The 13,266-nt window shown below is 34.1% G+C and overlaps 3 protein-coding genes across 3 annotated transcripts; 1 reads left to right on the top strand and 2 right to left on the bottom strand.

Annotated features, from left to right (window-relative positions):
• The first annotated feature begins 222 nt into the window (after positions 1-222).
• LOC101257856 (dolichol-phosphate mannosyltransferase subunit 1) lies at positions 223-4,481 on the top strand. The gene is made up of 8 exons (XM_004238377.5): positions 223-475; positions 1,832-1,931; positions 2,030-2,063; positions 2,152-2,228; positions 2,772-2,797; positions 2,875-3,039; positions 3,472-3,586; positions 4,070-4,481. Exons 1-8 carry the CDS (start codon positions 381-383, stop codon positions 4,172-4,174), a joined length of 717 nt encoding a protein of 238 aa, XP_004238425.1. The 5' UTR covers positions 223-380; the 3' UTR covers positions 4,175-4,481.
• Positions 4,482-4,732: 251 nt separating this feature from the next.
• On the bottom strand, positions 4,733-6,747 carry LOC101257560 (uncharacterized). The gene is made up of 2 exons (XM_004238376.5): positions 6,433-6,747; positions 4,733-5,557 (listed from the first exon to the last, which is right to left on the bottom strand). The coding sequence occupies exons 1-2, from the start codon at positions 6,548-6,550 to the stop codon at positions 5,031-5,033; spliced, it is 645 nt and encodes a 214-aa protein (XP_004238424.1). The 5' UTR covers positions 6,551-6,747; the 3' UTR covers positions 4,733-5,030.
• A 3,633-nt stretch (positions 6,748-10,380) lies between these two features.
• On the bottom strand, positions 10,381-11,664 carry LOC101257260 (putative F-box protein At3g25750). The gene has a single exon (XM_004238375.5). The coding sequence runs from the start codon at positions 11,662-11,664 to the stop codon at positions 10,546-10,548; it is 1,119 nt and encodes a 372-aa protein (XP_004238423.1). The 3' UTR covers positions 10,381-10,545.
• Between the last annotated feature and the right edge of the window lie 1,602 nt (positions 11,665-13,266).

Raw genomic sequence — 13,266 nt, 5'->3', positions numbered from 1 at the left:
AAAATATGTTATCTTGTTTAACTAAACGTATTCGCTAAAATAATAAACTGTAAATCATAGACGTTTTCTACTTATGAGTGATGCATTCAATTAAATAAGATCACATATTTTATGTAGTTGATTTAACTAATAGATAAATAAAAATAAATCCAAACTTTTACGATTCGAACAAAAAGTGTCTTAGTGAAATATTTTATTATGAAGTTGAGGTACTCAATAAATATTTTCACAAGTTTTAAGAGGTTGTCTTTTTTTTTAAAAAAAAAACAAAAAACAAATCGGGGCCCGATTACAACTCTCGGGTCAGTCTTGTTAATGGTGGATTAATCTCGGTATATTAGTATTGAACTGAAAAAAACTTCAATTTTGAGATCAACAAAATGGGGGAGAAGAACAAGTACAGTATAATTATACCTACCTACAATGAACGTCTCAATATTGCTCTCATCATCTACCTCGTCTTCAAGCATCTCACGTAAACACTCTTTCTCTCTATCCCGTTTCTTTTTTTTTTGTGTGTGTGTGTGTGATCACTGCTATTAAAGTTTCTGTCTTTTTGGAAAATATTTGCATCTGGAAAAATGGGTTTTATGATTTATTAGAAAAGAATTGTTTTTTGGTTTTTATATTCGATCTTCTGTAAGCAACTTAAATTTGGCATGAATTGGAGCTGTGTAGAGGAAATTGACTAGAATTTTGTTGAAGTTGTTGCTATTAAGATCGTTTGTGTAATATCCCAGCATTGATTAATTGAATTAATCTATGATCTATGTGAAAACGGTTATCTTTATCATCAAAATCTAGGAAAAGGTAGTCTTCAATTTTGAACTGAATAGGAGAGGAGAAATTAGAAAGGAGTATAGAATGAAATGGAGAAGAAAGTAGATAGAGTTAAGAAAAGAGGCAAGAAAGTGTAAAGAAGAAGCGAAACGAAACAGAGAGCAGAGAGGAAGATCGGGTGATAGAGAGATTAGATGACCAGTATAGGTATAGAAGGGAGAGAGGAATGAGCATTTTCCACATTTTCAGAAGCTTTTTCTACCCCTAGCTTCTATCTCTTTGTGTGTTTGTGAGTGAGATGTTCAGTTACAACTCATGTGCCACCCATGTTCTCACAACTATTTGTGGATTCATGACAGTTTGATTTAAATTTGAGTTAGATAGGCATGAGAATTTGTAAAGATTGTATCTTTTTGGAATCTAATATAGATGGTTGGGAGCTTTCGTGAGGATTGTAACTTTTTGAGGGAATCCATTGATTAGTAGGCTGGAAAATAACGTGGCTTACACCCAAATTCCAAGTGATTGTTGGCAGATATCACTTATCAGGAGCAAATTTGGAAAGGGCTATGTCAAAACATTTTACAGTTCTTGGAATCAATTTTCACCATTTATAAATTATTTTCGAAGATGATCTTTCTTTTTATAAGGAATTTGGGGGATCTATGCATTAATTTTTGTATGGATGAGGAGTTAGGTTCTGTCCTTTACATGCTTACCATTTTTTTCATATTTATTTGCTCATTGCTAATAATATTGATGCTCAACCACGAGAGAAGACATTGTTATTGAGATTGATTTATATAGATGTCAGGTCCTGTTTTATTCGACCACATTGTTGTTTATGACGCAAGAAAAATGTACACCATGTTCATGACATCATTTAGTGTCTTTGAGGGGGATGTTCCCATTTTGAGGACTAAAATTCATTTTTCCCTTGTATTTGAATTAAATCTCAGCTTATTTTTTCATATGCAATATTTAGAGGTGATAAAATCATGTAAATGCATAAGCAGATTCTTATTGCAAAATTTGTTTTTTCTTGACTCAGGGATGTTGATTTTGAAATAATAGTAGTGGATGATGGAAGTCCAGATGGCACACAGGATATTGTCAAACAATTGCAGAAAGTATATGGAGAAGATCGTATTGTTAGTAGCTTCTTACTTCATCCAGTTGTTGCACATTATGCTTCCCTGATCATACCAGTTTATCATCTCACTTTGCTCATTTCTCTTGTTTACTACAGTTATTAAGACCTCGACCTCGGAAACTTGGTCTAGGTACTTCCATTTTATTATGATAACCATGATTTCTTTTTCATACGAAGATGTTAGCCATGAATAGTCTCTGACATTCCTCTTATCTCAGGCACTGCGTATATTCATGGTTTGAAGCATGCCTCAGGCAATTTTGTTGTTATTATGGATGCGGATCTTTCTCACCATGTAAGTATGATTGAAGATAAGGGCCTCGTTTGGTTTCCTTTTATATTTTGTCTTTTTGTTGTGAAATGTCCTTTATCTATTTGTTGGAACATCAAGTGTTTTTGTTGGGAAAGGAACAGAAAGGGGATATGTGGTGTGCAGTGGGTTTTTTTTATGCTTGATGTTATGGGAAGAAACGATTCAAATAGCTCTGGGTGTGTATATCGAATAATTAAATTTATTTTTTGGGTTAATCGTTATTTTTCACGCCCTCATTGTTGCACTATTGCATATCCTGTCTGTGCCTGCGGTGATTTAGTTCCCCCAGCATCCAGCACCCTCAATAGTAAGAAAAAGGGCAATTTGTTCCTTGGACAACTGAAACTTGATAGTGTAGGCCCACTTCATCAAAACTTAAAAGTGTAGGACCAAAAATCAGTGACTTCCTGAATTTAATTATGTGAGCCTGTATATTGTTAGTCTGTCTCATAAAATATTAGTCTCTATACCAAGCTTATTTGATTTTAAATTTTATGGTTGATTCTTTTATACTTTTTTTTACAGCCAAAATACCTGCCAAGATTTATCAAGTGAGTATTTGTTTTCTTAAATTTCAGTTTTCTTGTAATGGTGAGCACTAGAACTATAATTTAAATTTTATGTCTAGGAAACAAATGGAGACAGGTGCCAATATAGTTACTGGAACTCGATATGTTTCTAGTGGTGGTGTCCACGGATGGAACCTTATGCGCAAATTGACGAGCAGGGGAGCCAATGTCCTTGCACAGACACTACTTTGGCCGGGTGTATCAGACTTAACTGGATCCTTCCGGTATGTTTTAATTTGGAAGTAGAGGAAAATCTGTGGTTCGATGAATTGTTATGAGCATATTTAGGAAATGTACTTTGCATAAACCATAAGGGGTTGCTTAGATTAGGATTACTTCCTAATATCTGGGACTTCGGCGTGGAGATTATAAATCTAATGGAATGCTGGATTGGGAGATAATGGTTGTAATTGTTCAAGACTTCCTATTTTTCTACAAACTTATAACTAAAAGGAGGGAAGTCCACATAGAAAAGGAAAAAAGACACTGTACTTTTATATGGAAATTGATTTGGTCTCAGGAATCATTGTTTTGTGTGATTTTTTGTTCTTAAGAAACTGAATGATCATCACGTGTTTTACTCTTATATACTCTAATGCTCACAATTAATGTAATTTGTATAATCATTGTCTGAAACTGAATTGCTTGTTTTGAAGGCTGTACCAGAAGTCTGCACTAGAAGACATCATAAGCTCTTGTGTCAGTAAAGGATATGTTTTTCAGATGGAGATGATTGTTAGGGCTTCAAGAAAAGGTTACCGCATTGAAGAGGTAGCTAAAGACATGGATTTACTGTTGAATACTAATTAATCCACTGCATTGACATTTGTTTGGACAAGAAAATCTTGTCTCTTATTGCATCGTGCTACTAACTGCATAATTTATGATGTCCATAGTGCTATTCTAATATTAATAATGATGCAAACTAATGGCAGTTCTTAAGCATTTAGTTGGTTATATGCTCTCAAACTGGGAGCTTTGTTGGTTGCTATCCCCCAGTTGTCTCTCATCCTAACATTGTATTATGCGGCTGTAAGCCATTTGATTTTTCTAAGAGAGCTCTCTTCATTATTATTGTTGTTTTTCCTGAGTCAATTGCACCCCCATCCCCACTCCGTGTATTTTTTTTCTTTTTCATCTCAGTTCTTCACAATAGTCACCTGCAACCACTTCATTGTTTGGTTTTATTTTTATGATGTACTTTTCATCTTTCCAAAGGTAGCCTGAATTCAAGTTGGATTTTACTATTTGTAGGTTCCAATTACTTTCGTTGATAGAGTATTTGGAAGTTCTAAGCTTGGAGGATCTGAAATAGTGGAGTATCTAAAGGGCCTTCTGTATCTTCTGGTTACAACTTGATATGTTTAACAAGCTGCATGACCAGAGAATCTGAAGACTTGAGTTGTTTTGCAACCTGTGACATTCTGAAGACTTGAACTAGGACCATATAACAAATTCTTTTTCTTTTTGCTTCAGCTGATGTAACCAAAACTTTGATGAATGAGCTATTATGTATTGGAAAGAGTGTTGCTGAAGTAATTTCCAATGCTACTTTGGTTTATTTTGTGGATGATGCTTTCCATTTTTGGATAATACACTTGTTCAAGTTATCTGTGAATATTAACTTGCATTTTCCAGCTTATATAAATGTCTACTTCTGGCTGAACTAGTGAGGGAAATCAGGTATCCTGAAGTTGCACATATTTATATTGAGTTCAAGCTGAATATATTGGTAAATTTTGTTAAGATTGGTGCGGCTTCTCATTTTTCTTTGTTCTTCTGTCCTTCCCGTCTATACTTGCTACAACAATAAGCTTCTTCCTTTTGTAGAACTATATCACAACACCAAATAATTTGGATCAATAGGACTAATTACATATGGAGATGGAGTGATTGAAAATAAGCAGGACACAACTCTCAATGCAAGTAGTTCAATAGACTTATCTTGGTTCTGCAATGTAAAGATTGCATCAATACATGCACAATAAACTTAACGATAAGCAATGCAAAAAAGAAAATTCATATTACAATCAGCCATGAAAGTGAACTGAAGCTATCAGCTACATAGCCTCTTCGTTGTACTTCAAACATCAAACACCCTAATCTGAAAATTTTGTGACATAACTAACTACATTTGCCATCCAAATCATCCAAAAACTACTACTTCTTACTTTTTTGTTCAACAAACGTCTATAAGGGGGGAAATCATTCCAACTCAAATTTTCCGAACTCTTCTGGCTGTAGTTCTCCTCTCTGATAACCCCACAGATTTGTCCATGCTGATTGGTAAAGGAGGCTTCCTGTTCTCCTTACTAGCTGTGCTTCTCAAGAAATACCTTGAAGTTTCTCTCCTCTCTGCTATTGGTGTAGAAGCAACAACTGATTTCCTAGCGCTTTGGAACATCTTAGGCTCTCCTTTTTTCTTGGAAGATTCAACTCTAACTCCCAAATCATACACTGGTTTCTTCTCATCCACAGTGTCACCACCCTTCTTCCTCTTCAATCTCTCATTCCTTCTAGCAGAGTACTCTTCATAAAACTTGCCCCTTTCGAATAAAGGACTTCTCTTTGCATTCAATGAATCAGAGTTATCAGCAGCATTCACATCCTCGTTACCAAATTTGTTCTGCACCATTTTGGACAAAGCCCTTAATTCACAAGAAATGGTATGGTACTCTGGACGAAGTTCCCATTCTTCAACACTGCTGCTAACCCTCTTAGGCAACTGAGTTTTCAAAGAATCTGCATACAATCTAAAATTTAGCCCAAAAAAAGAGAGACCATCAAAATTGAGATGATTAAGGGGGGCTCTCAAACTTTGCAAATAGTTTCAACTACTATACGAAGCATGGATGTTTGTCCCTGTTTAAATTCAAAATTAAGCTAATTCTTTCAAAACTATCCACTTGTTCCTTGATTATATTCAAAAACCTGAAAAGAAGAACAACACAATAACAACAACTAAGCCTAAATCAGGTATATAACAAATCTCAAACACCCATTTTGTTTTCATAACAAGGGAACCACAGCTGTTACCCTTTTGTTAGTGCGCAAACAACAAAGGAAATATAAACCGCAATAGGCAACAAAAGCCCCGCGTGACAAGCTCGACCTAGAAACACATACAGGTGATATGGAACCCAGGACCCTAAGGGAAATCCCAGGCTCAACCAACTCGGTCACTCGTTTCTCTTCATCCCAATACATACAAAATATAAAAGGGGTCTCAAATTTGCCTTCCAACTCTAAATACAGTACTTATACAAAGCTCAATAGTTAACACCCATTTCTCTTCATTCCAATACAGACAGAACTCAAAAAAAAAAAAGGCTCAATTTTTTCGTCTTCCAGCTCTAACTACAATACTAATCATACAAAACTCAACAGTCAACACCCATTTCTCTTCATTCCAATACACAAAAAAACTCAAAAAGCAAACGGGGTCTCAACTTTTGGTCTACCAATTCTAAATACAGTACTAATCATACAAAATTCAACAGTCAACACCCATTTCTCTTCATTCCAACACGCACAAAACTCGAACAAAGCAAAGGGGGTCTCAAAAATTTAGTCTTTCCAGCTCTATACACAGTATTACTACTAATTATACAAAATACCTGGTGGGGTTCGAATGAGGTTTGGAGTAGATTGAAGAACACGACGATTCCGAATTCCAACAGGAGATCTAGTAGGAAGTGGGGGTTTACGGCTAGATCTCATCATCATCTTGGACATGAAAACCAAATCAGAACTCAAGATTCAATAAGCGGCGGAAAATTATGAAAGAGGAGAAAAAAATTGTGTTTTTTTTTTGGCTTAGTGCTTTGAGCGTTCTTCTACGGCAATAGTTTATTGTTGTCAATTTTTGTCCTTTTTTAGATGAGTTTGAATTTGGCCCTAAAGTAGGGAGAAGCGCTCCAACGGTCAAATTCAACGATCGGACGGACACAAATCGTCTGATATTTAAAGAAAAAGATTGATGTCAATTGTGATTTCAAAGTTGATGTACGTTTTTTTCGGCTATAGTTAAATATAAATAACATACTTATATATATAATTTTTATAAATAAGATCCTATGTAATATGATAAAATTTTAACACCAAAATGCCTTAATAATTCAAGAAACAAGTTAAACTTTTAGGGTCTTTAGCTAGTTGATTAGAATTAAATAAGTTATTAGAATGTAAGAAAATTTACGTATTATTTTTTATACTTGGATTAGTTATTCATATAAAAGTTATACATATATTAGTTATTCATTTATACATAAATAATTTATTTTTTGTATATCTATCAGACGTCTTATAAAGTATACAATAATTAATACGTAAATAACTTGTTTGTCATCCGGCTACCAAACGAGGGCATGCATTTGATGTCATCGTCACATTTGTTTTAGTTAGGGGCGTGCATTCAATGCCATCATTGCCTTTTGTTAATTTATACAGGTAAATAAATCAAATTTAGATTATTTTTTAATATAATAAAAATCTTGTGAAAATCATAGAAGAAAAATAAGAAATTATACAAACAGTTCGTCAAAAATCCAGCATTTGAATTTTGCTGCATTTCTATCAAACAGTGTTAATTAATAGCAACTAAAGAATTTTTCGTTAATGACTTTTAAATTGAAGATTAACTAAGTAGATTACTCATACTAATAGCACGTTCAATTACAAGAGTCAACTATAACACGGGAGTTTGACTATTCAATGTCAAAGTAAAAATTTAAGGAATCCCATAGTGTAATTCAATAATTACACTCTGTCCCGATAAATTTAGTATTTACAGAAAATCACTTAAATTTGTTGTGCCGTGATACTTTAGACTCTAGTGATACATGGTAAATGATACATGGTAAGTTTAAACTGTTGAGAAAAAAATGAAGAAAAAATGGTAAATTTAATGTTGTTACTAAAACAACTTATTTTACGGTAATAGATCATTAATCAGCATAAATTCAGCACGTAATTGGATATTAATTTCAAATTTTAAAAATCAAAGATTATATCATCTAGTACGTAATTGGATATTAATTTCAAATTTTAAAAATCAAAGATTATATCATCTAGTTTGAATACATTTTTTATGAACAATCTGTTAAATTTCGAACTACAATAATTTTATTGTTGTTACTGTGGATTTTTCAAGATGAATACTTCAATTTTGATGAGACATTTCGGAATTGGGTGAACGAATTGCAGTATGAAAGTTACAAAATCGACGGAATCGTTGTTGGAGATTCAATTTCGTTTTCTATCGTTGTTGATACATATCTACTACATGTATCAGTGCATTGACTAAACATTATAACATGTGGTACATATCTAATACATGTATCAGTACATCGACAAAACACTATACACACTGATTCTATATGTATCATCAAACACAGTTATTAAACTTAGTGAATGATACATTATAACAATTTTCAAAACATGTATCAATACATCAACTAAACAACTAATACCTTACTGATACATGATATCAGTTTTCAGAAAATTCATACTACATGAAAAACATGTGATACATATATACTACATGTATCAGTGCATTGACTAAACGTTATAACATTTGGTACATATCTAATACATGTATCAGTACATCGATTAAACAACGAGTTACATTGAAAATCAACGAAGGCATTATACATTAGTTTAAGAAACAAAATCAACTAGATATATTAAATATGAAATCATATGTATTATAAAGGATGAAGTACAAAAAAATAAATCAACAATACAAATGACCAAGAAATCCCCCTACACTTTTACTTTGCTCTATACCAACTTCTGTATCTTTGTCTCACTGTCAACAATGGAAAATGACTTCATCAACAAAAGACGTCACTGGAAACGATGATGTTGCAAGGAGCAATGAGGATACATCATCTCTTTCACTTTTTCCTTATATATTTTGTAAAAATGTGGAAATGGAGGAGATCTGATAGTTCTTCGAAAAAAATTGTGAAACGAAAACTTACTTGATTCTTGAAAAATCTTATGGAGAGAGAATAAATCTGAAAATTAAAAAATAAAAGAAGTAAAGATTGAGGGAGTGAAAATAGGAAGAGGTTAAAGGGAGTGAAATAGGGAGGGATTAAGGGAGTGAAATTAGGAATAGAAACGTGTGCTTGAATGTGAAACGTATCTAGAACAATGGGATTTGAAAGGAAAATAAGGGATTTTGGAGATATTTTAAAATAGTAGGGAATAATGAAAATTATAAAAAATAAAAGTGTGTATTTAAGTAATTTATCCATCTTTAGTTGCCTTCAAATTGGCAACTTGTTGGATCAATTTCCTAGAGAAAATTTGGGCCAAATTCTTATTCCCAGCAGCCCATTGATTCTTCAACAAATAATTACCCAGGCCCAATTGAAATAACATCAGCGTACAACAGCGATACTCGACGACCCGGCCCACTTCCTTTTCGCCCAAATCCAGCCGTTGAAGACGAACGTCTCCAAACGGCACATTCGTACACCTGCAACAATTTCCCCCTTTCACTGTTGTCTCGAAAAGGGCATTGCAATTCAAAAATCTAGCCGTTTCCCCCCTCAGAAATCAGTCTATTTAAGGAGAGGAGGACTAAGGCATTTTGGAGCACAATTATTACTTACTAACTAAAACTTTCCGGAGATTTGGCTGGCCGGAAAAAGGTACTACCCCTCCCTCTATTTTCCGTTTGGTTAGTTGCTCATCGTCCATGATATTTAGCTATTAATGTGAAAAATGGTTCATTCCGTGTTATTAACCAATATGAATGAATCTATACATCCAGTTGTTCTCTAGCTTTCGATTTAAAATAGTTTGAAAGCTTTCAAGTATATTTGGTCATTGATTTGCTCATCTGCTCAGCTCTATTTTTCCTGGATTATCCATCTCTTTCTTTAGGTAAAACTTTATTGATTTGAGCTGCTCTTAATTATGGAATCATGTTTTGATATTGACTAAAGATAACTCGCGTCGTGTTTGTGCTTGTATGATGATTTAAATCCCTGATGCGGATATACTTTAGTCTTGTTGATTCTACCTCTTACATGTTTGTTTTGCATTTCATCGTAATCGTTTGCCATTATAATTAATTAGTTTCAAGACTATCGAGATTACATGTGCATGAGCTTTACTTGAACTATGGATTGGCTTTTCCTCCATAAGTTTTCAGACTAATTTTGACAGTTTAGTTGACAACTTTATATTTTAAAGTCCTCTATGTTTAATTTTCATAGTACTGTTAAAATTACAAGTGTTTGATATGTAGTAATGTACGCATTGCCATGAACATTAATTAATCCTCCCTGTGTTGTTTGAAACTCTTAACACTTTTCTATCGAGTCAGTTTCATCATTCATCCCAACGAAAGGGAAGCTGAAATGATGCAATTGTAGTAACCAAATAAAGCAGAAAACATACTCTGTGATTTTTTTTTCAAGATAATAGTAAACATTACTGTTTGTTAATTTGTGCATGCACAAATCAAATTTAGATTCGTTTATATAAGAAAAAGTTGTGGATAAAGAAATATAAAAAAAATACAGAAACAGTTAATGTCAAATGCAATAGAAGTGAAAACGTCTAATCTATTTCGTAATATTTGGTGTCCAAATCAACTTGTACCACCAAGAATTGATCACATGAGATCAACAAACTGTTTTTTGCATCAAACAACATATAAAAGACACACAAAACCAAAACAATTCAGAGAAAGCTCACAACGCATTTTGATATCAGAATGATGGGGTAACCCAAATCGCCGGGGATACAATATTAAAACCAGAAATGCCTTGATTCAAGGGTTCAATGGTTTCATCTTCGACATTGTAAGCCCCTATCTCTCTTGAATCATCTCCTTCGGTGTACACACGTGTCCAATCATAGGTAAAATATATATGATTAGGTTTCACTCCAACGAACTTGGAACAGTCTATGGCAATTGATGCATTACATCCCACATAAATTGCTTTGTCTCCCAAGCTTTTTATCTCTTCTGCTTCTCCTTTGATTGCATCTATTTTGAATAGTCGAAATTTATATGTCTTCGACACATTTGCTACATCTTTCACAATCATCAATTGTTGAACAAATAATAGTTCACCTGACACTTCAATGAGAAAGTGAGCGGACTGGTTTGTGTGATTCGATAAACCCACCATCTGAACAACCTCTCGTTGTTTTACAATAGGCTGAGGATTACTAGGCTCTGGGATGTCAATAGCTGAAACTAGCCACCGCCCTTTGTTGATATAAAGTTGTCCATTGAAGTATTGGATCATATGGTAATATGCATAAGTTTCTTCGAGAGTAGGAATTTTGGTCCAACAGAGGTCTCCAGGTCGCCAAAGAGCCAAACGGTATGTAGGCCGTCCATAGCAAATTATCAGAACATAGTCAGTTGTTACGGATGGGCTAGCAGATAATACAACATGGTTGATAGTCACGTAGGGACGTTTTGATTCCTCATCTCTCAAGCCAGTAGGCGGAGGAAGCTGAATTTGGACGCGTGAGAAAGGGTGCAACAAAGTCATCTCTCCTGTAAATGCTCTATAGTTCACCGTGAAAAGCCATCCCTGTGTTGGTAAACAGAGTTTCCCTCTAGCTTCTGGGAGGAAAATTCTGCGAGAAATTTTCCTCTTGGAAAGAGAGTAGAATTCTCGATAATCATCATCCCCTTTAGCAGCCAGCATAAGCAATGGAACTTGTGGCACTAAAACATCAAAATTTTCTTTGGTAGCAGCACTTCCCCATGATTTACAAACAACACCAAATCTAATGAAATCCTCCATCACTGTAACACGCTTTGCTATCATTTCAAGTAGTTCCAATGGAAATTCCGACCAGTTCGCCATACTTCCCAGAAAAAGGTATGAATGCTTCCTTCCTACATCATTTTGAACAAATAAACTCAATCATTTTGAACACAAGAAGAGAGATAATATGTTTTGTGTTACATCAAGATGCAGCTATATATAAGCCAATTACTACTACTCTTGGACACCAAGAAACAAAAAGTAAACGGCGGTCTTGCTAGTTTTCTCATTAAATATCTTATCAGAAATATTCAATGGTTGGTTTGATTTGTGATATTTAAAGAGGCAGTGTTCGTTAAAATAATCAACTAATTTATTATCCAATAATGCAATTTCTTTAGAGAAAGGTCGTATAATTTGACCATCCACCGATAGAATGTTCATCTTCATGCCTCTAATGAGATTTGAACCCAAATATGATGAAAGATCAAGTCAATTCAAAAAGTAAACGTCATCTCCAACACCAAATCACCTAAAACATTCAAAATCAATAGACCATGTTAAGTTCATTGTCACAAAAAGTTTTGTTTCCAATGCCTATGCTATATAGACAACCTTAGCATACTGAATATGACACAGACCAAAACCATTCAGAGAGCATACAATTAAAAGAGTTATACTTCTACATGTAATGGTGCCAAGTGGAGTCCCGTTTTGTTATCAGAATGATGGGGTAACCAAAATCGGCGGTGATACAAGATTAACCCAAATCCCGTTTTAATTGTCTTGCAGCTCTTCTTTTTTTTCAGTTCAGCAATTTCCGCAACTGATGTGATTGCTGAGATAAATCCAAAGTGGACGCAAAGCAAGCACTTTGGAGTCCCAGGTGAACGAAAATTTCTTCAAACTAGTGAATTCAAGCCGAGCCCCATTGCATGTGATAAACACATCTTCCGCAACGTACTTGCTGAGATAACAAATATGTCAATTAACAATTCTTTAATGTAAAATCTTTACTCAAATGTGTCCACTGCTTCAATCCCCTGAGCACCCCACGTCTTGTGTCGGCCTGGAATTTCTAAATCCCCTTGAAAGTTTAATCATATTATTAGCATGAGATCTAGTATTTTAGTACTGAGTCAATCTTATTCAGATTTAGTTTATATATTTGCTTTAACATAATTTGAGAGACATTTTCCCCGGAGGATAAGTGTATGTAAACATTATCCATACCCCGTGACAATTTCCAAAAGAACCTCAACTCAAGTACAACAAATCAAAGTAATGAAAAAGAAAATACAATATCGAGAAACACAAACGTGAACCTTCCATGTTCTCAAACCACAATATGGGAGGATTGAAACAAATTAAATTTATATCCTGTTGCTACCAGTCAAAATTGTTTTGTTTTCCCCATTATGACATTTCTATTTCTATGTATTTGTAAATACATAATTCTCAAAAGCTTACTATTATGTAGAATGGATGGCCATGGCATGTTCGATTCATCGTGTTGATCGCTCTAATTTGAATGAAACTGAATTTTAAAACTAATTTGAAAAAAACCAAAGTCAGTTTTTTGTTTAGTTTATTGAGTTAGTCAAACATTAGAGTCTCTCAAACTTTGCGATGTTGTTGAACCCTATAAAACTAAAGTTTAAACTTATAACTTAGTTTTTAGTATGTTTTTGTTGTTATACA

This window comes from Solanum lycopersicum, chromosome 4 (assembly GCF_036512215.1).
Source record: "Solanum lycopersicum chromosome 4, SLM_r2.1".
NCBI classification, from domain to species: Eukaryota; Viridiplantae; Streptophyta; class Magnoliopsida; order Solanales; family Solanaceae; genus Solanum; species Solanum lycopersicum.
This window is presented reverse-complemented; position numbering and strand designations above follow the sequence as displayed.

Coding starts and splice junctions, on each gene's coding strand:
- LOC101257856 (XM_004238377.5), top strand. CDS start 381: ATGGGGGAGAAGAACAAGTACAGTATAATTATACCTACCTACAATGAA. Junction 1,932..2,029: donor TATATGGAGAAGATCGTATT/GTTAGTAGCTTC, acceptor TGTTTACTACAG/TTATTAAGACCTCGACCTCG. Junction 2,798..2,874: donor TACCTGCCAAGATTTATCAA/GTGAGTATTTGT, acceptor TTTTATGTCTAG/GAAACAAATGGAGACAGGTG.
- LOC101257560 (XM_004238376.5), bottom strand. CDS start 6,550: ATGTCCAAGATGATGATGAGATCTAGCCGTAAACCCCCACTTCCTACT. Junction 5,558..6,432: donor CCTCATTCGAACCCCACCAG/GTATTTTGTATA, acceptor GATTGTATGCAG/ATTCTTTGAAAACTCAGTTG.
- LOC101257260 (XM_004238375.5), bottom strand. CDS start 11,664: ATGGCGAACTGGTCGGAATTTCCATTGGAACTACTTGAAATGATAGCA.